The 20676-nt window shown below is 54.6% G+C and overlaps 1 protein-coding gene across 2 annotated transcripts in view; it reads right to left on the reverse strand.

The window, feature by feature from the left end:
* LOC137462947 (fibrillin-2-like) overlaps positions 1–20676 on the reverse strand; it is a 76990-nt gene that overhangs the window by 36037 nt on the left and 20277 nt on the right. Inside the window, exons 6-14 of one of the 2 annotated variants that reach the window (XM_068173802.1) lie at positions 14899–15096; positions 13505–13630; positions 8330–8455; positions 3345–3497; positions 2465–2662; positions 1820–1963; positions 1598–1717; positions 855–980; positions 393–515 (exon numbers count right to left, since the gene is read on the reverse strand). In XM_068173802.1, the coding sequence (XP_068029903.1) occupies positions 393–515; positions 855–980; positions 1598–1717; positions 1820–1963; positions 2465–2662; positions 3345–3497; positions 8330–8455; positions 13505–13630; positions 14899–15096 (1314 nt within the window). Of the gene's footprint in view, positions 1–392; positions 516–854; positions 981–1597; positions 1718–1819; positions 1964–2464; positions 2663–3344; positions 3498–8329; positions 8456–13504; positions 13631–14898; positions 15097–20676 lie in introns of those variants that run through there. The other variant, XM_068173801.1, reaches the window with a different exon arrangement.

Below are 20676 nucleotides of genomic sequence, written 5' to 3' on the forward strand. Positions count from 1 at the left end.
AGGTCACACAGAGAGAGGCTCATAACACACGGACAGGGCATCAGGACACATGGACAGGGGTTAGGACATGCAGAGAGAGGCTCAGAACACACAGAGAGGGGATCAGGACACACAGACAAGGCTCAAGTCACACTAAGAGAGGCTCAGGACACACAGACAAGAGCTCAGGACACTCGAACAGAGGCTCAGGACACACAGACAGGGGCTCAGGACATGAGAACCTTTCCCCTTTTTCCCATTTTCCCACAAAGAGACAATTTCAGGTGGCACAGCAGGAGCTGCCTGGCCACACCCTTGGATTTCTCAGCTGCCCTTGCCCTGAGGCACTCACAGGTGCCCGGGAATGTGGGCAGGGGCTGGGATTGGGAAGAGCCCAGCTGGGATTCACTCACCCACGCAGTAGCGCCCGTTGGGGGCCAGGACAAAGCCGGGTTTGCAGATGCACTTGAAGCTCCCATCCTCGTTGATGCACATCCCGTTGAGGCACATGTTGGTGGTGGCACACTCGTCGTGGTCTGGGGGCACAGACAGGAGCCCAGAGCTGCAGCAAGACTCTCCTGTGCCCCAAACCCCCCTGTGCCCCATCCCATGGCCAAACTGTGGTGGTGGGTGCTGGGGGAACCTCCAAGAGCATCAGCTCCAAGCCCAGGGTCACCTTTCCTGCTCAGAGCTCATCCCCAGCACTCCTGGAGCATCTCCTGCTCCAGCCCCAACCCTGCTGATCCCCTGCACCCCAAACCCCACAGGAGCACATCACCCTCAGCCCTCTCCTTGAGGGACAGCCTAGATGAATGCCCCAGGGAGAAGGTGGTCCCAGCTCAGCCCTGAGCTGCTGGAGGCCACAGGACCCTCACCAACGCAGTTCTTGCCGTCGGGGGTGATCTCAAAGCCGGCGTTGCAGATGCACTGGAAGCTGCCGTCGGTGTTGACGCAGCGCCCATTCCTGCACATCACCCCGTTCATGATGCACTCGTCAATGTCTGCAGGGAATGCACCAAAAAGTGGGAGCAGGGAGAGACAGGAGCAGTCCCAGCTCAACATCCCCCGTGAGAAACCCAGGCTGGTGCCCTCAGACACGGGAATTCATCTTCAAAAATCCCGCTTGGGAAATCAGAATCTTTTCACGTTGCCGGGCAGCGGGGGAGCCTTTGGAAGCCACTTTGTCAGGAAGGGAGAAAATGAAAATTTCAAAGCTTGGGCACCGCCATGGGAATCTGCCTCTGCTCGTTGTTCCCATGGTGGAACACTCCCTTCCCATCCCTCGTTTTCGGCAGTCCCTCACCTGCAGCAGCCTCTTGGCACAACAGCCTCGCTGGAAATCCTGCATCCACACCAACATGGCCCAGAATCCCCCCCTTTTGTCAAATGAAGTTCTCCCAACAGAATTCTGTTCTTGGGGAGGACTCTGCAGGTCCCTTGATCGCCACCAGAAAATTTTAAGGAAAGCCAAGGCAGAGGAAACTTCTGGAGAGATCCCATCCCACACCCGGCCCTGCTGGGGACTCCTCACTGCATTTCGCCCCTACAACCCTTTTTTGGTGCCAGGGGCTCTGCTGACCCCTCTGTCATCCCCCAGAAAGGGGGGGGCAGCCCTTACCAATGCAGGCCTGCTTGGTGGGGGTGCTCTGGAAGCCCTCGTGGCACTTGCAGTGGTAGGAGCCCGGGGTGTTGACGCAGTCGCCGTGGACGCAGGGGCTGCTCGAGCACTCGTCCACATCTGCAAGGGGGAAAAACCCCAGCTGTGGGGCACAGCAGAGCCCAGGAACAGGAAGAGCAGCCTGGAGGAGCTCTGGGAGCTTTGGGAGCAGCCCCTACTCACCGATGCACTCCCCTCGCACGTCCTGCTTGTAGCCCATGTTGCACTCGCAGCGGTAGCTGGAAGGGGTGGGGATGCAGCGCCCGTTCAGGCACAGGTTGGTGAAGTGTTTGCAGATGTCGATGGTCTGGTTCAGCGTGGCCGTTCCTGGGGGGGGCACAGGGAGGGTTGGGGAACCCTTAGGTGAAGCACTGGGAGAGGTTATGGAGCCCTGGGATGTTCCCAGGACTCAGGATGGTGGCAGTTCCTGGAGGACACAGGGAGGGTTGGGGAGCCCTTGGAAATTGCCAGGACTCAGGATGGTGCAGTTCCTGGAGGACACAGGGAGGGTTGGGGAGCCCTGGGATGTCCCCAGGAGCTCTCTGAGGGGATGTCAGAGGGTCCAAGGTGGGGAGCACAAGACCGAGGTAGTGGTGGGAAAGCTCCATTCCTATTTGTAGCTTTTGGGAACCTATTTGGGAACCAAGGAGCTACTCCAGACCAGACCCCGCCTCGCTGGATCTGTGTGCAGGCTCAGCTCCTGCCCAGCGTTGGTGCCACATCCCAGCTCTCCCCCGAGCCAGGACAATCCGTGTGTCCAGCTGGGAGCGGCATTCCAGCCCTGGGGAAGCCTCCCTGCTCGCAGAGGAGGGAGAAGCCGGGAATTACCGATGCTGGAGCTCCCCGGGCCCATCCCGGGCAGCCCCGGGATCCCGCCCTGTCCGTTCGCCCCGTTCGGGCCGATGCCTCCGGGCCCGTTGAGTCCCGGCCCGACTCCGTTGGGCCCGAATCCAGGAATTCCTGGGAAGTTCCCGGGGAAGCCTGGCATGACCGGGAGCCCCTCGATGCAGAGCCTGCGGTACTCATCTGAAACAAAACAGGGCTTTGCCAGCAGTGCCTGGATCCCCCTGCAGCGAGCAAAGGGTTCCCGATGGGAATGGGAATAGGAAAGGATGGGAATGGGGCAGAGGGATGAGGAGGGATTGAGCACCCCTCACCCCACTGCACATCATGGGGCATAAGGGTGTCTGGCAGAGGATTTTTGGGACACCTGGCACCGAGGGATCCCTCCAGGCAGGGAAGGACGGGACAGGGAGGTGCTGGGCATGGGGAAGCTCTGCCCTGCTCAGGGCTAGGGCTGAAGGCTGAGTTTTATTCACCCTGACCGTGGAGCAAGAAAGAGCCTGGTATTCCAAGAGACAGGGATCAATCCTTGCCTCAGGTGAGACCCAGGCAGGAGGAGCAGCACCCCCGGGTGATGGGGTTGGGCTTTTCCCCCAGGTGACAAGGGATGGGACAGGAGGGAGTGGCCTCAAGCTGTGCCAGGGGAGGGTTAGGTTGGATATCAGGGAAAAAAATTCCTCTTGGAAACGGTGGCTTTGGCAAAGGAGTGCCCATCCCCGATGGGGTTTAAAAGCCATGGGGATGTGGCAGCTTGGGGACAGGGTTTGGTGGCCTTGGCGGTGCTCTTGGAGAGCTTTTCCCACCTTATTTTCCAACACACACGGTTTTAGGACGCTGGGCTTTAGGGTCCCGGGGTGTCACTCACCCGAGCCCCGCACGGGGCACATCTCGGGGGTCTGGCCGATGGCCCAGCAGCGCCCTGAGTCACAGCAGCACTGCATCCTGCTGGCCTGGCCCGGAACGTCCCCGGCACAGCGGCCACCCAGCAGCGCCGAGAAACACGTGCCCAGGCGCTGGTCTGCGGGGACAGGACAGGGATGGGGATGGGGACAGGGATGGGGACAGGGATGGGGACAGGGACCGGGACGGGGACCGGGACCAGGACAGGGATGGGGATGAGGACAGGGACGGGGATGGGGATGGGGTCAGGGACAGGGATGGGGACAGAGAGAGGAAGAGGGACAGTGAGAGGGATGGGGATGAGGACGGGGACGGGGATGAGGACAGGGACAGGGATGGGGATGGGGAGAGGGAGAGGAAGAGGAAGAGGAACAGGGAGAGGGACAGGGATGGGAACAGGGGCAGGGACGGGGATGGAGACAGGGGCAGGAAGAGGGACAGGGAGAGGGATGGGGATGGGGACAGGGAGAGGAAGAGGAAGAGGAACAGGGAGAGGGACAGGGATGGGAACAGGGGCAGGGACGGGGATGGAGACAGGGGCAGGAAGAGGGACAGGGAGAGGGATGGGGATGGGGACAGGGAGAGGAAGAGGGACAAGGAAAGGGACAAGGACAAGAACAGGGAGAGGGACAGGAAGAAGACACATGGTCACAGTGTGCCACCACCACCCTGTCAGGCAGCTCCTCAGGGCCCATTCCCAATGGAATCTCTCCTGGCCATCCCCTCTCTCAGTCTGGCCCCCCTGACCCCAACCCTGGCCCTGCTGGGGGAGGGGGAATGTTTGCGGCTCCTGGCCAAGCCCAGGGGACTCTGGGTCTCTCACATCCAGCAGGCTCCACCTGGCACCAATCCCTCCAGAAAAACCTGGAATCTTCCCCTCCTTCATCTCCCACCTTGTTTTTTCTCAAGTCAGTTAATGAGGGGGAAAGTCTCCCGGGATGTGGCTGCCACTTCCCGGGAGTGTAATTGGAATTAATTGCCCGGGGCTGTTTGATCTGTGGGCTCTGGGTGCATTCTGCTCCCAGCACCGCTCGGGGACCCGCAGGGGACAGTGACCCCAGTTCAAACCAGCAGCTCCTTCCTCAGGCACGGCCCCCACCCCTGTTCAGAGCTGGATTCAGAGGGAATTGCTCCTTTCAGGAAACTTTATCCACCCAAAACCACCAGCAGACACAAAGGCAGACCTGGAGAAGGGGGATTTGAAAGCAGGGATTGAATGCAAAACTGGATCAGCCCCTAATCCTCAGGAAGGGGAGGAGAGGCCCTGGGGGTGTTTGGGTCTCAGGGCACCAGTTTGCACAAAACCCCAGTAAAGCAGAAAATTCTGCAGCAGAGAGGGGAGGGGAAATTCCAGCTGGGATTAGAGAGAGCTCAGGAGTGGGGATTGAGCCCAGAGGGCGCTGGGGGTGACCAGGTCCAGCCAGGATGGCAGAGCAGGAGGGGGAGGTGGTCCTGCTCATCCTGAGGGGACAGGAGCAACTCCAGGCTGGATCTGGGGGTCTGGCAGGGTCTGCATCCCATGGAGGGTGTCCTGATGCCAGGAGAAACGGGAGAGATTCTCCAGCGCAGCTAATCCCACACAACTGGGCTGGTGGGAGGTGTCCTGGATGAGCTCTGAGATCCCTCCCAACCCATTCCATGATTCCACAACCCTCAGGTCTCCTTTTTCCTCTTGCTTAGACCACAGTGGATCAAAAAAAAAAGGGCTCTTCAGGGAGGCAAAGCTCTCAGTGAAACCCTCCCAACCCTGTCCCAGCCCAGGGCTTGGCCAGGCTCAGCAAGACCCAGAAGTGGAGGTGCTGAATCTGCTGCTGCTGCCCGAGGAGAGGCACAACCCAGACCCTCCAGAGCTTTGCTGCACTCCCAGGAAAAAAAAAAAAAAAAAAAAAAAGAACTCAAAAAAGGCCAGAGCAGGAGTGCTGAGTGGCAGGGAAGGAGGGAAGGAAGGAAGGAAGGAACACCATGCCATGTGCACGTCTGGGAATGCACTGAAAGGCCATTTTTCTTCATTTGGAAATGATTCTTTTAAGCTGCTCTGGAAGAGAAACCCTTTGTAGCAAGGAAAATCCCCCAGCTACTGGAGCAGCTCTTGGTGCTGCCTGCAGAGCCCTCCCCAAGCAGGAATGAATGAGGCTCTTATGGCCCAGGGTGGGACTGGCCTTTGTGTGCCAGCCCAGGTGCTTGAATCGTTCCATGAATGTTCCTTTGGGTTTTTCTCCTGGTGGGGTCGTACTGGGGCAGGCACTGAAAGCAGCTCCTGGCACTGGGGATCAGCTCCAGCTCTGGGTGTTGCTGTGCCAGCTGTAAAAACTTCGATTTTTGAGATTATTGCCGTGCCACAAAAAAAGGTGTTTGCTTTGCTGAGAAGGGAGGCGAAAGGACCAAGGTGCTCCTAAATACCTTTCCTGTGCTCACCTCCAGGGCAACAATGTCCCCTCTCCTGATGCTGGCCATGCTTCAAAAGTGCCCACATCATTTATCCATCTTCCATTTTCCCAACTGCTCCCTTGCTTTGTTTCATGGGATGGAAACCTGGAACCCCAAACTCTCCAAACAAGACCCCCCTCGAGCAGAGCTGGCAAAATTTGGGTGCCCCACCCCAGCAGGAGCTGTGGGTTCTGCCAAAACAAACCCTGCCTGTCCCAAAAAGGGAGCTCAGGGAAAGGCTGCAGCACCCAGAGCCAGCTCAGGTGCAGTCAGAGTCCGCTGCAGCTAAATCAGCTCGGCACTATTTTTAAATCTGGGCTTTCTAAATTTATTTATTTTTGTTTCTCGAAGCTGTTGGTTTCAAAGAAAGTGGGGAATGTCCACATGACTCATCCCAGAGCTGTCACACCCCTCTGGGCTCATGGCAGGGGCTAGGAAACATCAGGAATAAATTCCATTCCCATTAAAATCTATCAGTTTCCCAAACAAGAGGACTTGGGCTTTAGTTTTTACTCACACTTCACAACATTTTTTTTTTCCTCCTGGAACTAAAACATTTAATCCTGCTCCAGGATCCGTGGCTAGAAAAGAATTTGGAGCTGATTTTTAGTTGGTTTTTTTTTTTTTTTTTTTTTTTTTTTTTTAGCTGTATTCATCTCCACAGAAAATGGAAATGCACCTGACATTGCACTGCACCACCAATCTCTGCTTGTGCTGGAAGAATTCCTCTTCCCAAATCTCCCCATCCTCATCTTCCTGAAGGCAAATGGACTTTCAGACCAGGGGAAAAAAAAACCCTGGGATTTATTTGGAGCCCCTGCTGAGTGTGAGTAACCACGGAGCTGCTCCTTTATCCCAGGAACTGGGGTTTGATACCAATGGACCATCAAATATTTACAGGAAAGGAGTTTGGATCTGTTAAAAATTCGAAAAAAATCACTCCAGGCGCTGGAGGTTGGAGGCAGCACAGCTCAGGCTGGGGAGAACTCTGGATTGGGGCCAGTTTGGGGAAGAGGCTTTGGAATGGGAACACCTGGAGCCAAACTGGGCCAGGGCTGAGGGGGAGCAGCTCAGGGCAGCCCCAGGGAGCTGGGATGGGGATTTGGGATTCCCACAGCAGCCTGGGAAGGGCTGCGGGGCCAGAACTGGGGAGCTGTGGGGGGAAGGAGGGTGGGAATGGGGGGAAAAGGGCAGGAATGGGGGAAGGAGGGTGGGAATGGAATGGAATGGAATGGAATGGAATGGAAGGAATGGGGGAAGGAATGGGGGAAGGAATGGGGGGAAGGAATGGGGGGAAGGAATGGGGAGAAGGAATGGGGAGAAGGAATGGGGAGAAGGAATGGGGGGAAGGAATGGGGGGAAGGAGTGGGGGGAAGGAATGGGGGGAAGGAATGGGGGGAAGGAATGGGGGGAAGGAGAGCAGGAATGGGGGGAAGGAGAGTGGGAATGGGGGGAAGGAGAGTGGGAATGGGAGGAGGAGAGTGGGAATGGGGGAATAGGGCAGGAATGGGGGAAGGAGGGTGGGAATGGAATGGAATGGAATGGAATGGAATGGAAGGAAGGAAGGAATGGGGGAAGGAATGGGGGGAAGGAATGGGGGGAAGGAATGGGGGAGAAGAGTGGGAATGGAAGGAAGGAGGGTGGGAATGGGAGGAGGAGAGTGGGAAGGGGGGAATAGGGCAGGAATGGGGGGAAGGAGGGCAGGAATGGGATGCTGTGGGGGGAAGGAGGCTCCCAGGGAATGTGGAAGAGGTCCCCTGGCAGCCCCATAGGGTTGGGGGTCTGTCTGGATCCAGAAGGATCCAGAGAAGCACCTCAGGGCTAAGAACTCTTTCCCAAAGGCTGAATTCACGGGGATGAAGCCAGCTGAGCCCCGTGGAATATCAGCCGGGAGCAGTTGGGATTTATGAGCCCTGCTGGGAGCAGGAAGCAGCAGGAGGAGGTGATAAAATTCCCTGATTGTTTTCCCTGGTTCCCCAAGCCTTGGAGCCCTCTCCCTGTCCCTCTGCAGGGCAGGGATGTGCAGCTGGAGGCTGCTCCCCATCCCCGTGCCCCTCTGTGCTCCGGGGAGGACTCCAAGCTTTCCCTTGGACTTCCACACCCCAAAGCCACAGCCAGCCCAGTTGTACTGGGAGCACTGGTGGAAAACACGGGAACGGGAGGGGAGGGAGGGGGAGTGTCTGGGATCCTCCTGCAAACTGGGGCTATCCAAATGGGATATTCTGTGAGAGGAGCACGGGGATCCTTCCTCACTCCCCCCCACATTCCCAGCCCCACGCCTTCCTCTCAATCCTCCTCCTCCTCCTCACATCCTTGCCAACCCTTTCCACCACCGAGACCCCTCCACCCCACAGCCCAAATTCTAGAGAGGGAGAAAGACCAAGACAATCCAGCTGGGCGCAGGACGGAGCAGCGAGCACCTGGAGAAAGGAGCATTTCCCACCTATCCCAGCACCACTCCCAAATCCCTGTGCGGACATTCCCGGCCCTGACCCGGCCCCAGATGCCGTTTTTCCCACTCACCGAGGCAGCGTGATCCGTCGGGGCTGCTGACGAAGCCGCGGGGGCAGGAGCACACGTAGCTGCCCACGGTGTTGGTGCAGTCGCCGCCGTCGCACACGCCGGGGATGGCCCCGCACTCATCCACGTCTGCAAGGGACAGAACCCCCAGGGGGAGGATGAAAAAACGTCCCCTTCCCCACCCAAATCCAGGCAGTTGGGTTTTGGGGGTCAGGAGATGCCGGGGGTTATTAAAACTCTCCCATTCATGGAGTTTCTGCTTCTCTCCATGGCCCCTCTCAGGGTTTAGGATGGACAGCAGGAGGAAATTCTTTCCAGAAAGAGGGATTGGACATTGGAAAGGGCTGCCCAGGGAGGTTTGGCGTCCTCCTCCCCAGACCCCATCCCAATCCAGGCCTCAGAGGATGGGAGTTGGGTTTTGGGGGTCAGGAGATGCCGGGGGTTATTAAAACTCTCCCATTCATGGAGTTTCTGCTTCTCTCCACAGCCCCTCCCAGGGGAAGTTTAGGGTGGACAGCAGGAGGAAACTCTTCCCAGAAAAAGGGACTGGACATTGGAAAGGGCTGCCCAGGGAGGTTTGGAGTCCAGCTCCCCGGAGGTGACCTTGGTCATGGTCTGCAAGTCCAACCCTTGGTGATGGGTTGGACTTGCAGACCCCTGCGGGCCCCTCCCAGCCAAGGATATTCCACAATTCCATTCTCTGATTCTATTCCAGTCAAGAGGGGAAGACAAATTCCTGCTTGGCTCTTTCGGACTCTCAAATTCTGCCCCTGGCCAGCACCTGAGGGGTCCCTTGAGCCCCCAGTGCTGCTATGGCTCCTCGATGCTCCAAAAGCCCGGAGAGCTCCCAGGGCAGCAGAGCAGAACACAGAAAACGCCTCCCCCACCTGGGCCCCTGCAGCCAAAAAGAGATTTTATCAGCCAGCCTGCCCTGTCATTCAATCCCAGCCCTGCCCTGGGCTGCAACTCGGAGCTCTGCAGGGAAAAGAGCTTTAGGAAGGCAAAGTTGTGCTATTGGGGAAAAAAACCCAGCCCAAAACTTGGTGTGGCACTGGGGAGGATCCCAGACCTGGCACTGCTGACAGATCTGTGCCTCTGACATCCCTCACTCAGCCCAGGGGCAGCAGTGGATCCCATTCCTATGGAAAACCCAAGATGCTCCATCAAACTGCAGCTCCTTTTGTATCCTGAAACCCCTTGAAAATCCCAGAGAAAGAGCCCGTTCCTCCAGGACTCCACATCCTGTGCTTCAGGAACCTGATCCCTGGGCTTTGTTGTCCTTTCAGTCCTTCCCCACCACATTTTCCTGCTCGGTTTTCCCTCTGGGAGTGTCCCGTGGTGGTTTGGAGCCGTTCCGGCAGAGCTGACCCAGCGGGACGGGTTCATTCCCCTCTCATTAACACCCAGCGCCGGGGAGGGAATCCTGCCAGCCCCAGCCTGGCTCCTTCCCGACTTTTCCAACCTTCTGTTCAAAATTCAAGCAGGATCCTGTGCTCTGCTGCTCAGACAATGGCAGGATTCAAGGCAAACGTTGATTTTGGAGCCGGGATTGGAATTGGCCTCGTCCTTAAGGCTGGAAAAGCTGGAAAAGCCAAAGGCTGCAGAGCTTCTGGAAGAGCTGGAGCTGCAAAGCTCATCCCACACGGGATGAGAGAGAGCTGTGGGAACCCCAACCTTTCCATGTGCTAAAAACCCAGATTTTGATGGAGAAAACACCCCCAGGGGTCGTGCCTTGGGATCCCTCAGCTGCAGCACCAGGGACTCGAACCACAGAGTGGGGAAATGGAAGCTCCAAACCACCCAAATCCAGGGAAATGAGCTCTGCATGGAGCAAAACAATGAGCTCTTCAGAGGGGTTTTGTGAGGAAATGGAAAGAAGGTGGTTATGGGGTTCCATCCACCCGTGGAAAATCCTGGAGAGCTTCCTCTGGTGCAGGAACATCAGGAAATTCAGGATTTTGTGCCCTGGTGGCAAAAGCCCGGCCTGTGGGGGCATAAGGAGCACCTCACATCTAAAGGGGTGAGGAAAAGAGGTGAGATTTGGAATCCCTGGATTTGTTCCCTCTGGAAGAATATCCTGGAGAGGCCAAAAATGGGCAAATCCTGGCTGAGGCTGTTGCACACAGCTTGCCTGGAGCCTTCCACTCCCTTTCCTGGTGTGTCTCCATGGATTTTTTTTTTTTTTTGTCTCTTATCACCCTGGATGGATTTTGGATGCAGGACACATTCCTTTGGGAATCATCCTGGATGAGGCACTGGCATTACCTCACTGATAGCACAGCTTGGCCTTTGTCCTGCAGCACAGGAAGGGCTGTTAAAAAGTGAAATTCTTGGCAGAGAAAGCCTGGAATTATGGCAGGAAAAGCTTTGTCCAGCCAGTGATTCCCCCTTAACTCCACACCACGGAATTGTTCCCTTCGGTGTCATTTTTCCAGTTGCTTCCAGGATAATTTAAAAATGCCACAGCCCCCCCGCTCCTTCCCTGTGATTTATGGATCCAGGTCTCTGGAGCAGCAGGATGTGTCCGAGCTCAGCTTTGGTGTTCCCTCTCTCCACTTTGCACCCGGAATTTTCTTGTGTCCTCAACAATTTTCCTCCCGCCACGTTGGGAACTCAGCTGGATCCAAACCTGCCTTTCTCCCCAGGCTCTCATTCCCTTAAAACCTCAACAGATCCTGCTTTTTTCCCTTTTTTCCACCATAATCCAGCCCTGAGATCAGTTAATTCACCCCTAACCTGGCAATTCCCGCCCTCTTTGCTCATCTTTTTGCACAACATAAACACAATTTTCGATGCTTCCCAAGCCGACCTTGTCTCCAGCGGTTTTCAGGGAGCAGCCTGACCCTTCCCCTCCCCAAATCCAGCACTTCCCTGTTTCCCAGGCTGCTCAGATCCCTCAGAAAGGGAGCAGTGCCAGAAACTCTCATCATCCCTGGAGCTCCTCGGAATACAATGGACAATGGGATAACACGAGCCACCCTCTGGAAGGGTCCCATCCTTCTGGAACGGAGCAACCCCGGACTTGGAGGAGGATCAGGTCCAAATCCGGGCTGGATGTTTCCCTGAGAGGAAAAGGATTCCTTTTCCTGCTGGAGCTGAGAATCCATCCAGGGAATATCCAGCTGCAGCTGCCCCCTTTGCTCGGGGCCTCCGTTATCAGCGTGGAATATCAGAGGTTGGAAAAGCGTCTTTAACCTCCGGGGACCGAATTCCAGGTGTTGGTGTTGGGAGGTAAGGTTTGTGTTAGGAGATAAGGAAGGCACCACTGTTATCTCTGTTCCCACCAGGACACGGCCGGGGGGGCATGAATCGTTAATGAGGGGACATCGCTAATGAGGGGACGTCGCTAATGAGCGAGCTGGGCTCTGACCTGTGGCTCCAGCACAATCCCAGCTGCTGACTTCCCACCAGGAATGCCCCCAGCACAAAACTCGAGCTCTGGGAAGCCAGGGAGAATCCCCCAGAGAGGTTTAATCGAGGTTTGATATTCCCTGGATGCCAGGCTTGGATGGGGAATCTGAAAATGAGAGGGAAGCAGAGAATTCCCTCCTTTCCCCACTGTAAAATGAACCCAAAACTCAACAAGGGAACTCCTGCCGAGCTGGGATTCGGAGCCTGGAGCACACCTGGATCACAAATCCATCCTCTGGTTGTGCTTTGATCAAGCCCTGGGCTCAGTGAGGAGAGCACTTGGACCAAGGCAGAGATTTTGGCAGTTTCAGCAGGAATGTGAAGCTCAGGAATTTGATGCTCCATCTGCTGGACCAAATTCCTGATGGATCAAAGGGTGCAGGGAACTCTGGGCCCAAATCTTCTTGTGTCCATAAAGTGGCAGAGGAACCCTCTCCATTCCCCTATCCACACCGTTTTAGGGAATCCCAAAGGTGATTCCACTTTCCTGGGATGCTCCTCACCTTCTGGTGGCCCTGGGGGGACATGGAGGTGACACAGCTGGGAGAGGAGCCCTCAAACCCCATCCCTTTGGAGCATCCCTCCTGTTTCTGTCGTTCCCAGCAGGACTCCCAGATTCAAAGGGAAGCCTCCTGTCCTTGGTGGTGATCCAGGGCTGGAGCAGCCCCTGGGAATGCTGGAGTTGTCCCTTTTTGTGGCCAGGACAGGGAAGGGGAGCAGTTTGTGGCCATGTGGGGCTGCTCTTCCAGGCTCTGGGGGGAGTGGGAGGCCCCTCACATCTGGAGGACAGATCCAGACAATGGATTTGGTTTAATCTCAGGATGAGATTCCAGCTCAACTGGTTTCAGATGTGCTCTGCTCCCCAGCTGGCGTGGGAGAGGCAGGGAGGGGCAGGAGAAGCTTTCTGCTGCCCCTGGTCCCACCTTGGCCAGGCAAATTCCTGGAATATCATTGGACTGGGGGAGCTGCTCCTTCACCTGACACAAAAAAAGGGATGGTTTGGATTGTCCTGCTTTCAATCCTTGGATGTGGAGCTCTGCAGGAATTCTGTCAGGGTTTTAGAGAAAGTCTCCTGGCATCCTGCCCAGGAAGATGCTCAGACACAGATGTTTCCTGGGGATGAAGGAATGTCCATCCCCCAGCAGGGATTGACCTCTGCAGCTCCTGGCTCTCTTTGGGAAACATTTCCTGAGGGGCAGAATCCTGGAATGGTCAGGGTTGGAAGGACCTGAGAGATCATCTCATCCCACCTCCTACCATCCCCAATTCCAGGGGCTTCCAGAGGCAGGCAGAGCTCTCCCTGAGCTCCCACCACCAGCCTGATTTCCCATTTCACAGTGATTAAATCTTCACAGCCCTAATGAAGAGCCTCCAAATTGAAAGTTGTTGAGTTTTCAAGGCTTGATCAGACTCAGAACCTGGCAGAGCTTTGGAGGCAGCCCTGAGCTGAGGTCCCAGAGGTCCCTCCTGTGCCATCAGTCTGTGTTCCCATTAAAATATCCTTAAAAAAAAACCCCTCTGTGAACAAACCAAACCATTTCCTTCTGGTCTGAGGCAAGATCAGGAGATCAGGCAAAGCCCATTCCTCATTTCCCGCCCTTGGCCTCTGGGAAGCAGATTAAAAACCCCTTTGGCAGGGAAGTGGGATCCAGCCTGGAATGGGAGCTCTGTCCCATCTCCACCTTGGAAAAACCCAGGACTGAAATGCTCCTGGGACATTGGGAAGTGGAGCATCCTGGCAAATCCACGTGTGGAGCCTTCCCTTACCTTCACACCTGTGGCTGGTCTCGCTCTGCTTGTGCCCTGCAGGACACTTGCACTCGTAGGATCCCACGGTGTTGATGCAATTCCCACCTTGGCAGAGGCCAGGGATGGCCTGGCACTCATCCACATCTGCAGGAGGAGGAGGAGTGTGAGGGAACAGACATGGATCCATGGATTTCCCTCTGCTCCCAGGAGCTGGATCACATTCCAGAGGGAATTACCCCTCAGATTGCACCAGGGAATGGACAGGAATGAATTCCTGCCTCGAGCAAGAGGGACACACAGGTATGGGAATGCTTCCCAAAGGATTTGGCCGTCCCGTGGTTCTTTGGGAGAAACACCCTGTGGGATGGAGGAGCTCACCCAAGAGCCACACTGTGGCCAGAATCTCTGGGATTAAATGGTGTAGGAAGGTGCCAGGGGACACTCTGGATCCATGGAGATGCTCCGTGACACATGGGGAGGGGGGATTTGGAAAAATTCCAGAGAGTTCTGTGCTTTGAGGCTCTATTCTGGGGGTTTTCCTCTCTCTATTCTGTTTTAGGGTTCTGGTTTGGGGCTCTGTTCTCGGTGTCCTCTGCTTTGGGGCTCTGCTCTCAGCATTCTCTGCCTTGGTGCTGTTTAGGGTCCTGTTCTGGGCTCTGCTCTCAGCACTTTGGGGCTGGTTTAGGCTCCCATTTTGGGTTTTGCTCTCAACATTTTGGGGCTGGTTTAGGCTCCTGTTCCAGGCTCTGCTCTCAGCATTTTGGGACTCTTTTAGGCTCCCATTTTGGGCTCTGCTCTCAGTACTTTGTGGCTGTTTTAGGGTCCTGTTCCAGAACTCTGCTCTCAACATTTTGGGGTTGTTTTAGGGTTAAACTGTTTCAGGCTCTGCTCTCAGCATTTTGGGGCTGGTTTAGGCTCCCATTTTGGGCTCTGCTCTCAGCATTTTGGGGCTGGTTTAGGCTCCCATTTTGGGCTCTGCTCTCAACATTTTAGGGCTGGTTTAGGCTCCTGCTCCAGGCTCTGCTCTCAGCATTTTGGGGCTGTTTTGGGTCCCTGTTTCAGGACTCTGCTCTCAGCACTCTGGGGCTGGTTTAGGCTCCCATTTTGGGCTCTGCTTTGGGGCTGTTTTGGGTTCCTGTTTCAGACTCTGCTCTCAGCACTCTGGGGCTGGTTTAGGCTCCCATTTTGGGCTCTGCTTTGGGGCTGTTTTGGGTTCCTGTTCCAGACTCTGCTCTCAGCATTTTGGGGCTGTTTTAGGGTTAAACTGTTTCAGGACTCTGCTCTCAGCACTCTGGGGCTGTTTCAGTCTCCCGTTCCAGACTCTGCTCTCCACATCCTCCATCCCAGCGCTGCTCAGAGAGGGCTCTGACCCCTCCCCTGCCCCTGCCCCACCCCGTTCCCATCCCACTGACCCTGGCAGGCTCCGGTGCGGATGTTTGGGATGAAGCCACGGCGGCAGGGGTGGGGCTGGGCCGGGCACATCTCGCAGGGGTGGCCCCAGGCGCGGCCGATGGTGGCACAGCACATGGTCTTGGTGCACACGATGCCACTCAGCTGGCCCTGGCACATCTGGTTGTTCACCTGGCTGAAGCAGGGCCCCGTGCGGTAATCTAGGGAAGGAAAGAATTTGTGGATTAGATCCAGCGTGTAAATCCCAGGATTTCTGCCCAGCTCCCTTGCCAGCACAGTGTGAGATTTTGGGTGGTGGCAAATTGAAGCAGTGTTGGATGTGGTGGTGGCCCTAAAAGGAGCAAAAGTCAGGCGAAGAGGCGATTCCAGGGCTGCAATTCCACCTGTTCTGGGAATATCAGGGATGAGAAAAGCAATCAAATTTAAATTTGGTTAGAAAGATCCTTCCCTGGAAGTGGCCAAGGCCAGGCTGGACAGAGCTTGGAGCACCCTGGGATGGTGGAAGTAGCTGGCAGTGAAATTTCGTGATTTTTATGTTCCCTTCCATCCCAAACCAGTCTGGGATTCTGGAATTCTCTGACTCTGGGATTCTGTCTCATGATTAATTTCTTCACTTTAACTCCCAAACATCTCCTGGCAATTTCAACTTTAAACCCCAGACACTGCAGGAACAACCAGCAGGTTTCCCATTCCCAATTAGGATCCTCCCATCCCTTAAACCCCAAGGATTTGAACCCAATTTTTGCAGGGTTTTGCCCTCAGGAATGTGGGTTTGCCCTTGATGAGGGGATATTGGCCCAGCAGGAATCCAGCAGGAAGCAAAATCCTTCCGTGGGATTTTTCCTTCAGCTGGGCAGAGGAGGTGGCACAGAAGTGTTTGATCTGTGGCTGGAAAAACAAAACAAAACAAAACAAAACAAAACAAAAAAAAACCCTTGGAGCATGTCCTGGTCAGCCCAGAAAATTCCCCATGAAGTGTCTGAGCAGTCAGGTGTTGGTCAGGCAGCCAGAGCCTGGCTGAGATGGGCTCAGGGAATTTCCAGGCTGGAATTAGGCAGTAATTAGGAACTGCCCTGACCCCAATTCCCTGCTCCTGGATTAACCCCCAGATGTCCCTGCAAGGAAAGGTTCGGGTTTGATGTGTTTGAAGTAATAAAAATCTTTTTGGAGAGGGGTGAGAGCACTGGGAGCCCCAGGTAACCACGTCCCAAAATCCATGGCAAACACCCAGGAAATCCTCCTGTCTGGGAAAGAATCAATTAGCAAAGAATTCCTCATTTCCAGCTTAATGCTCCCTCTGATTTGTGTTCTGGAGCAGTTTGTACTGGGAAATTAAAGCCGAGAAAATTGGGCTGTGGATGCCACTGGGAGGTCGAGAGGAGAAGGATTTGAGAGGGAAAAAAGGAATGGTTTGGAAGTTACATCGGTGTGGAGGGGGTGGCATCTCCCAAAAAAGCCTTTTTTTGGGAGTTACCAAGTAACAATCCTTTTTTTTTTTTTTTTTGACCCAAATTTTACAAGTTCCCAGACCAGTGGCTGATGTCACTGCGGGGTGGACCCCAAAAAAACTCAGATTAATAAATAAAAAAACCCAAAAACAATGCTCTGAACAGAGAGAAAAGTGGCCAAACCTGCACCTCCCACCTCATCTCCTACCTCATCTCCCCCAGGCACTGCAGGAATTCCTGGAGGGGGATAATGAATGAGGGATTGTGAGAAGAACACCCCCTTTTAAGCCCATAATTGCCCAAAATAACTTTTCCTATGCAGATGACTCCTCTGGAGGGAATGAAGCCAAGGAAATCGCAGTCTGGAGAGCCCTGGCTGCCTCCCAGCCCCAGCTGGTGCTAATTTTAATGGGCAAATGATTAAATTTTTAATGAGGCACCAATGAAATTTTATGAAGGAAATAGGGACGCTTAGGAGATGTCTGAAGCCTTTCCCAGTCCCTGCGTGGGATCCGTGTTCCAGGAATCCTGCTGCAGGTAGGTGTCCTTCAGGAGTGGGGTTTTTCCTTGGAAAAGCTGAGGGAAAGCTGGGATTGCTGTTCCCTCTTCCCAGAGCTCAGTGTGGGGTGTGGAGCAGCTCCACCTCCCCAGCTCCAGGTAAATCCCATTAAGGGATTGCAAGAAATCCTGAATTTTAGGGGATTTAGGGAACCCCTCGAGCTCTGAATCCCTGACAATTCCAATGACAATTCTCATTAAAGGACTGCAAGAAATCCCGGATTTGGGGGGATTTAGGGAACCCCTCGAGCTCTGAATCCCTGACAATTCCAATGACAATTCTCATTAAAGGACTGCAAGAAATTCTGAATTTGGGGGGATTTAGGGAACCCCTCGAGCTCTGAATCCCTGACAATTCCAATGGCAATTCCCACTGAAGGACTGCAAGAAATGCTGGATCAGGGGGGGTTCTTGATCAGGAACTTCTGAAAATATTCACAAGAAAAAAGAGTTTCATCCACTCCTGCAACATCCATGGAGCCAGGAAAGTGTCCCCGAGTCAATTCCAGTGGGAATTTGGCTCCCTGGAGATGGAAAAATGGGATAATTCCAGGATTTTCTGTGTTATCTAAAGGACAATCCCAGCCACACAAATCCATCATGGGAGTAGGTCCAGCACAAGGGAAGGGGAAGGGAATGAGGAGCTTTTTTCTTCTCCCACCCTCTGGAATTCCAGGGGCTGAATTCCTCCTCTCCAAAACAAACAAACAGAGCCGAGGAAGAGGAGATTTTTCCTTTGCCAAAACTCCAATCCCCTCTCACAACAAACAATGGAGGCTTTGCCTTGAAAGCTGCAGGACAAAAGTGGCCCGTGGATCATCCCCAGAGAGCTCCAGCTGGGATGGGGCCACAAATCCTGGGACTGGGCAGGAGGCCACGGCTGGGACCGAGCCTGAGCCACCAACGGGAGGGACAGGGATTGGGATCAGGGAGAAACAGGGATTGGGATCAGGGAGAGACAGGGACTGGGAGAGAGACAGGGATTGAGATCAGAGAGACAGGGACTGGGAGAGAGACAGGGATTGGGAGGGACAGGGATTAGGATCAGAGAGACACAGGGATTGAGATCAGGGAGAGACAGGGATTGGGAGAGAGACAGGGATTGAGATCAGAGAGACAGGGACTGGGAGAGAGACAGGGATTGGGAGGGACAGGGATTGGGATCAGAGAGAGATAGGGATTGGGATCAGAGAGAGACAAGGACTGGGATCTGGGAGACAGGGATTGGGAGGGACAGGGATTGGGATCAGAGAGACAGGGACTGGGAGAGAGACAGGGATTGGGATCAGAGAGAGACAGGGATTGAGATCAGAGAGAGACAAGGACTGGGATCTGGGAGAGACAGGGATTGGGAGGGATAGGGATTGGGATCAGAGAGACAGAGACTGGGAGAGAGACAGGGATTGGGAGGGAGACAGGGATTAGGATCAGAGAGACACAGGGACTGAGATCAGGGAGAGACAGGGATTGGGAGAGACACAGGGAGAGACAGGGACTGGGAGAGAGACAGGGACTGGGAGAGAGACAGGGATTGGGATCAGAGAGAGACAGGGACTGGGATCAGAGAGAGACAGGGATTGGGAGAGACAGGGATTGGGATCAGAGAGACAGGGACTGGGAGGGACAGGGATTGGGATCAGAGAGAGACAGGGATTGGGATCAGGGAGAGACAGGGATTGAGATCAGAGAGAGACAAGGACTGGAATCTGGGAGTGACAGGGATTGGGAGGGACAGGGATTGGGATCAGAGAGACAGAGACTGGGAGAGACAGGGATTGGGATCAGAGGGAGACAGGGATCACAGGGGAGAAAGGTTAAAATCAAATGCTCAGTGGAGCAATGGATTCTCTGCTCACAGAGGCCTTGGAATCCTGGAATGCTCAGGGTTGGAAGGGACCTTAAAGCTCATCTCATTCCTGTCCCACAGGCAGGGACACCTCCCACTGCCCCAGGCTGGCCTTGGACACTTCCAGGGATTCCCTCTCTGGGAATTCCATCCCAGCCCCTCCCACCCTCACAGGGAACAATTCCTCTCCAATATCCCACCTAACCCTGCCCTCTGTCCATGGGAAGCCATTCCCTGTGTCCTGTCCCTCCATGGACATGTTTTCCAGCCTGGGTTGATTGTTCCTGTTGTTCTGCATGTGTTTTCCAATTGTTCCTGATGTTCTCCAGGTATTTTCCAGCCTGGATTGATTATTCCTGTTGTTCTCCAGGTGTTTTCCAGCCTGGATTGATTATTCCTGTTGTACTCCAGGTGTTTCCCAATTGTTCCTCTTGATCTCCAGGTGTTTTTCAGCCTGGATCAATTGCTCCTGTTGTTCTCCAGGTGTTTTCCAGCCTGGATTTATTATTCCTGTTGTTCTCCAGGTGTTTTTCAATTGCTCCTGTTGTTCTCCAGGTGTTTTCCAGCCTGGATTGATTATTCCTGTTGTTCTCCAGGTGTTTCCCAATTGTTCCTCTTGTTCTCCAGGTGTTTTCCAGCCTGGATCAATTGCTCCTGTTGTTCTCCAGGTGTTTTCCAATTGTTCCTGTTGTTCTCCAGGTGTTTTCCAATTGTTCCTGTTGTTCTCCAGGTGTTTTCCAATTGTTCCTGTTGTTCTCCAGGTGTTTTCCAATTGTTCCTGTTGTTCTCCAGGTGTTTTCCAGCCTGGATCGTGTCTCTCCAGCCCCAGAGCTCTCTCAGCCCCTCAGGCTCTAGGGGAGGGGAGGGGAGCAGCCCGAGGGTCTCCCTGAGGGGCTCCTTTCTCATGGAATACTTTCTCCAGCTCGTCATTTCCTTACTTCACCCAAACACAGCCACATTCCTCAAGTTTAACTGTTTGGACTTCTGCAGAAAAGAGAAAGCTGGCGGGGGCTCTTTCTAAGGCCAGACATTCCAAGAGCTGGAAAAACACATCCAAAGGAAATTGTAAAGGGGGAACTTTTTTTTCCTGAGTTTTCCTGTCCTGTTTTTACTGTTTCCTGCTGAAGTCTCGGCCTGATGAAACCCCAGAGAGTTTCAAGGAGGCACAAAGAGCACAGGGAAACACGGAGCTGGTGGCTCCAGGGCAGGAGGAATGGCTGGAAATGTCAGGACAAGGCTTGGAAACTCCTGGAAGAGCCCTCGGGGTCAGGACTTGTCCTGGTTGGTCAGTGGAGGGGCTGGGGTGGCACTTCCAGAGCTCCAGACTCTTCCCAAGCACTCAAGTGGAAACTTGGCACTGCCCAGAGACCCTTGGAAGAGACCACAGATCCTGGATCCAGGGAAAAGCTCCTGGGTCACAGGGAAGAGCTCCTGGATCCCAAGGAAAAGCTCCTGGATCCCAAGGAAAAGCTCCTGGATCCCAAGGAAAAGCTCCTGGGAAGAGCTCCTGGATCCCAAGGAAAAGCTCCTGGGTCCCAGGCAAGAGCTCCTGGATCCCAAGGAAAAGCTCCTGGATCCCAAGGAAAAGCTCCTGGGTCACAGGGAAGAGCTCCTGGATCCCAAGGAAAAGCTCCTGGCAAAAGCTCCCAGATCCCAAGGAAAAGCTCCTGGGAAAAGCTCCTGGATCCCAGGAAAAATCTCCTGGATCCCAGGGAAAATCTCCTAGATCCCAGGGACAGGCTGCACAGGGAAGATTTCATTTGGCTGGAAAAACAACCCCAAATGAAAAACCTCATCCCTGGAGCTCCAAACATCACCTGAATCAAACTCAGTCATTTTTTCCTACTTGAGGGAGGGTGGGATCAGAGCCATGACATCAAAATCCTTCATTTTGCTGTAAAAGCCATGAGCAGCCCTTGGCCTCTGGC

Source organism: Anomalospiza imberbis, chromosome 27 (assembly GCF_031753505.1).
Source record: "Anomalospiza imberbis isolate Cuckoo-Finch-1a 21T00152 chromosome 27, ASM3175350v1, whole genome shotgun sequence".
Classification (NCBI taxonomy): domain Eukaryota; kingdom Metazoa; phylum Chordata; class Aves; order Passeriformes; family Viduidae; genus Anomalospiza; species Anomalospiza imberbis.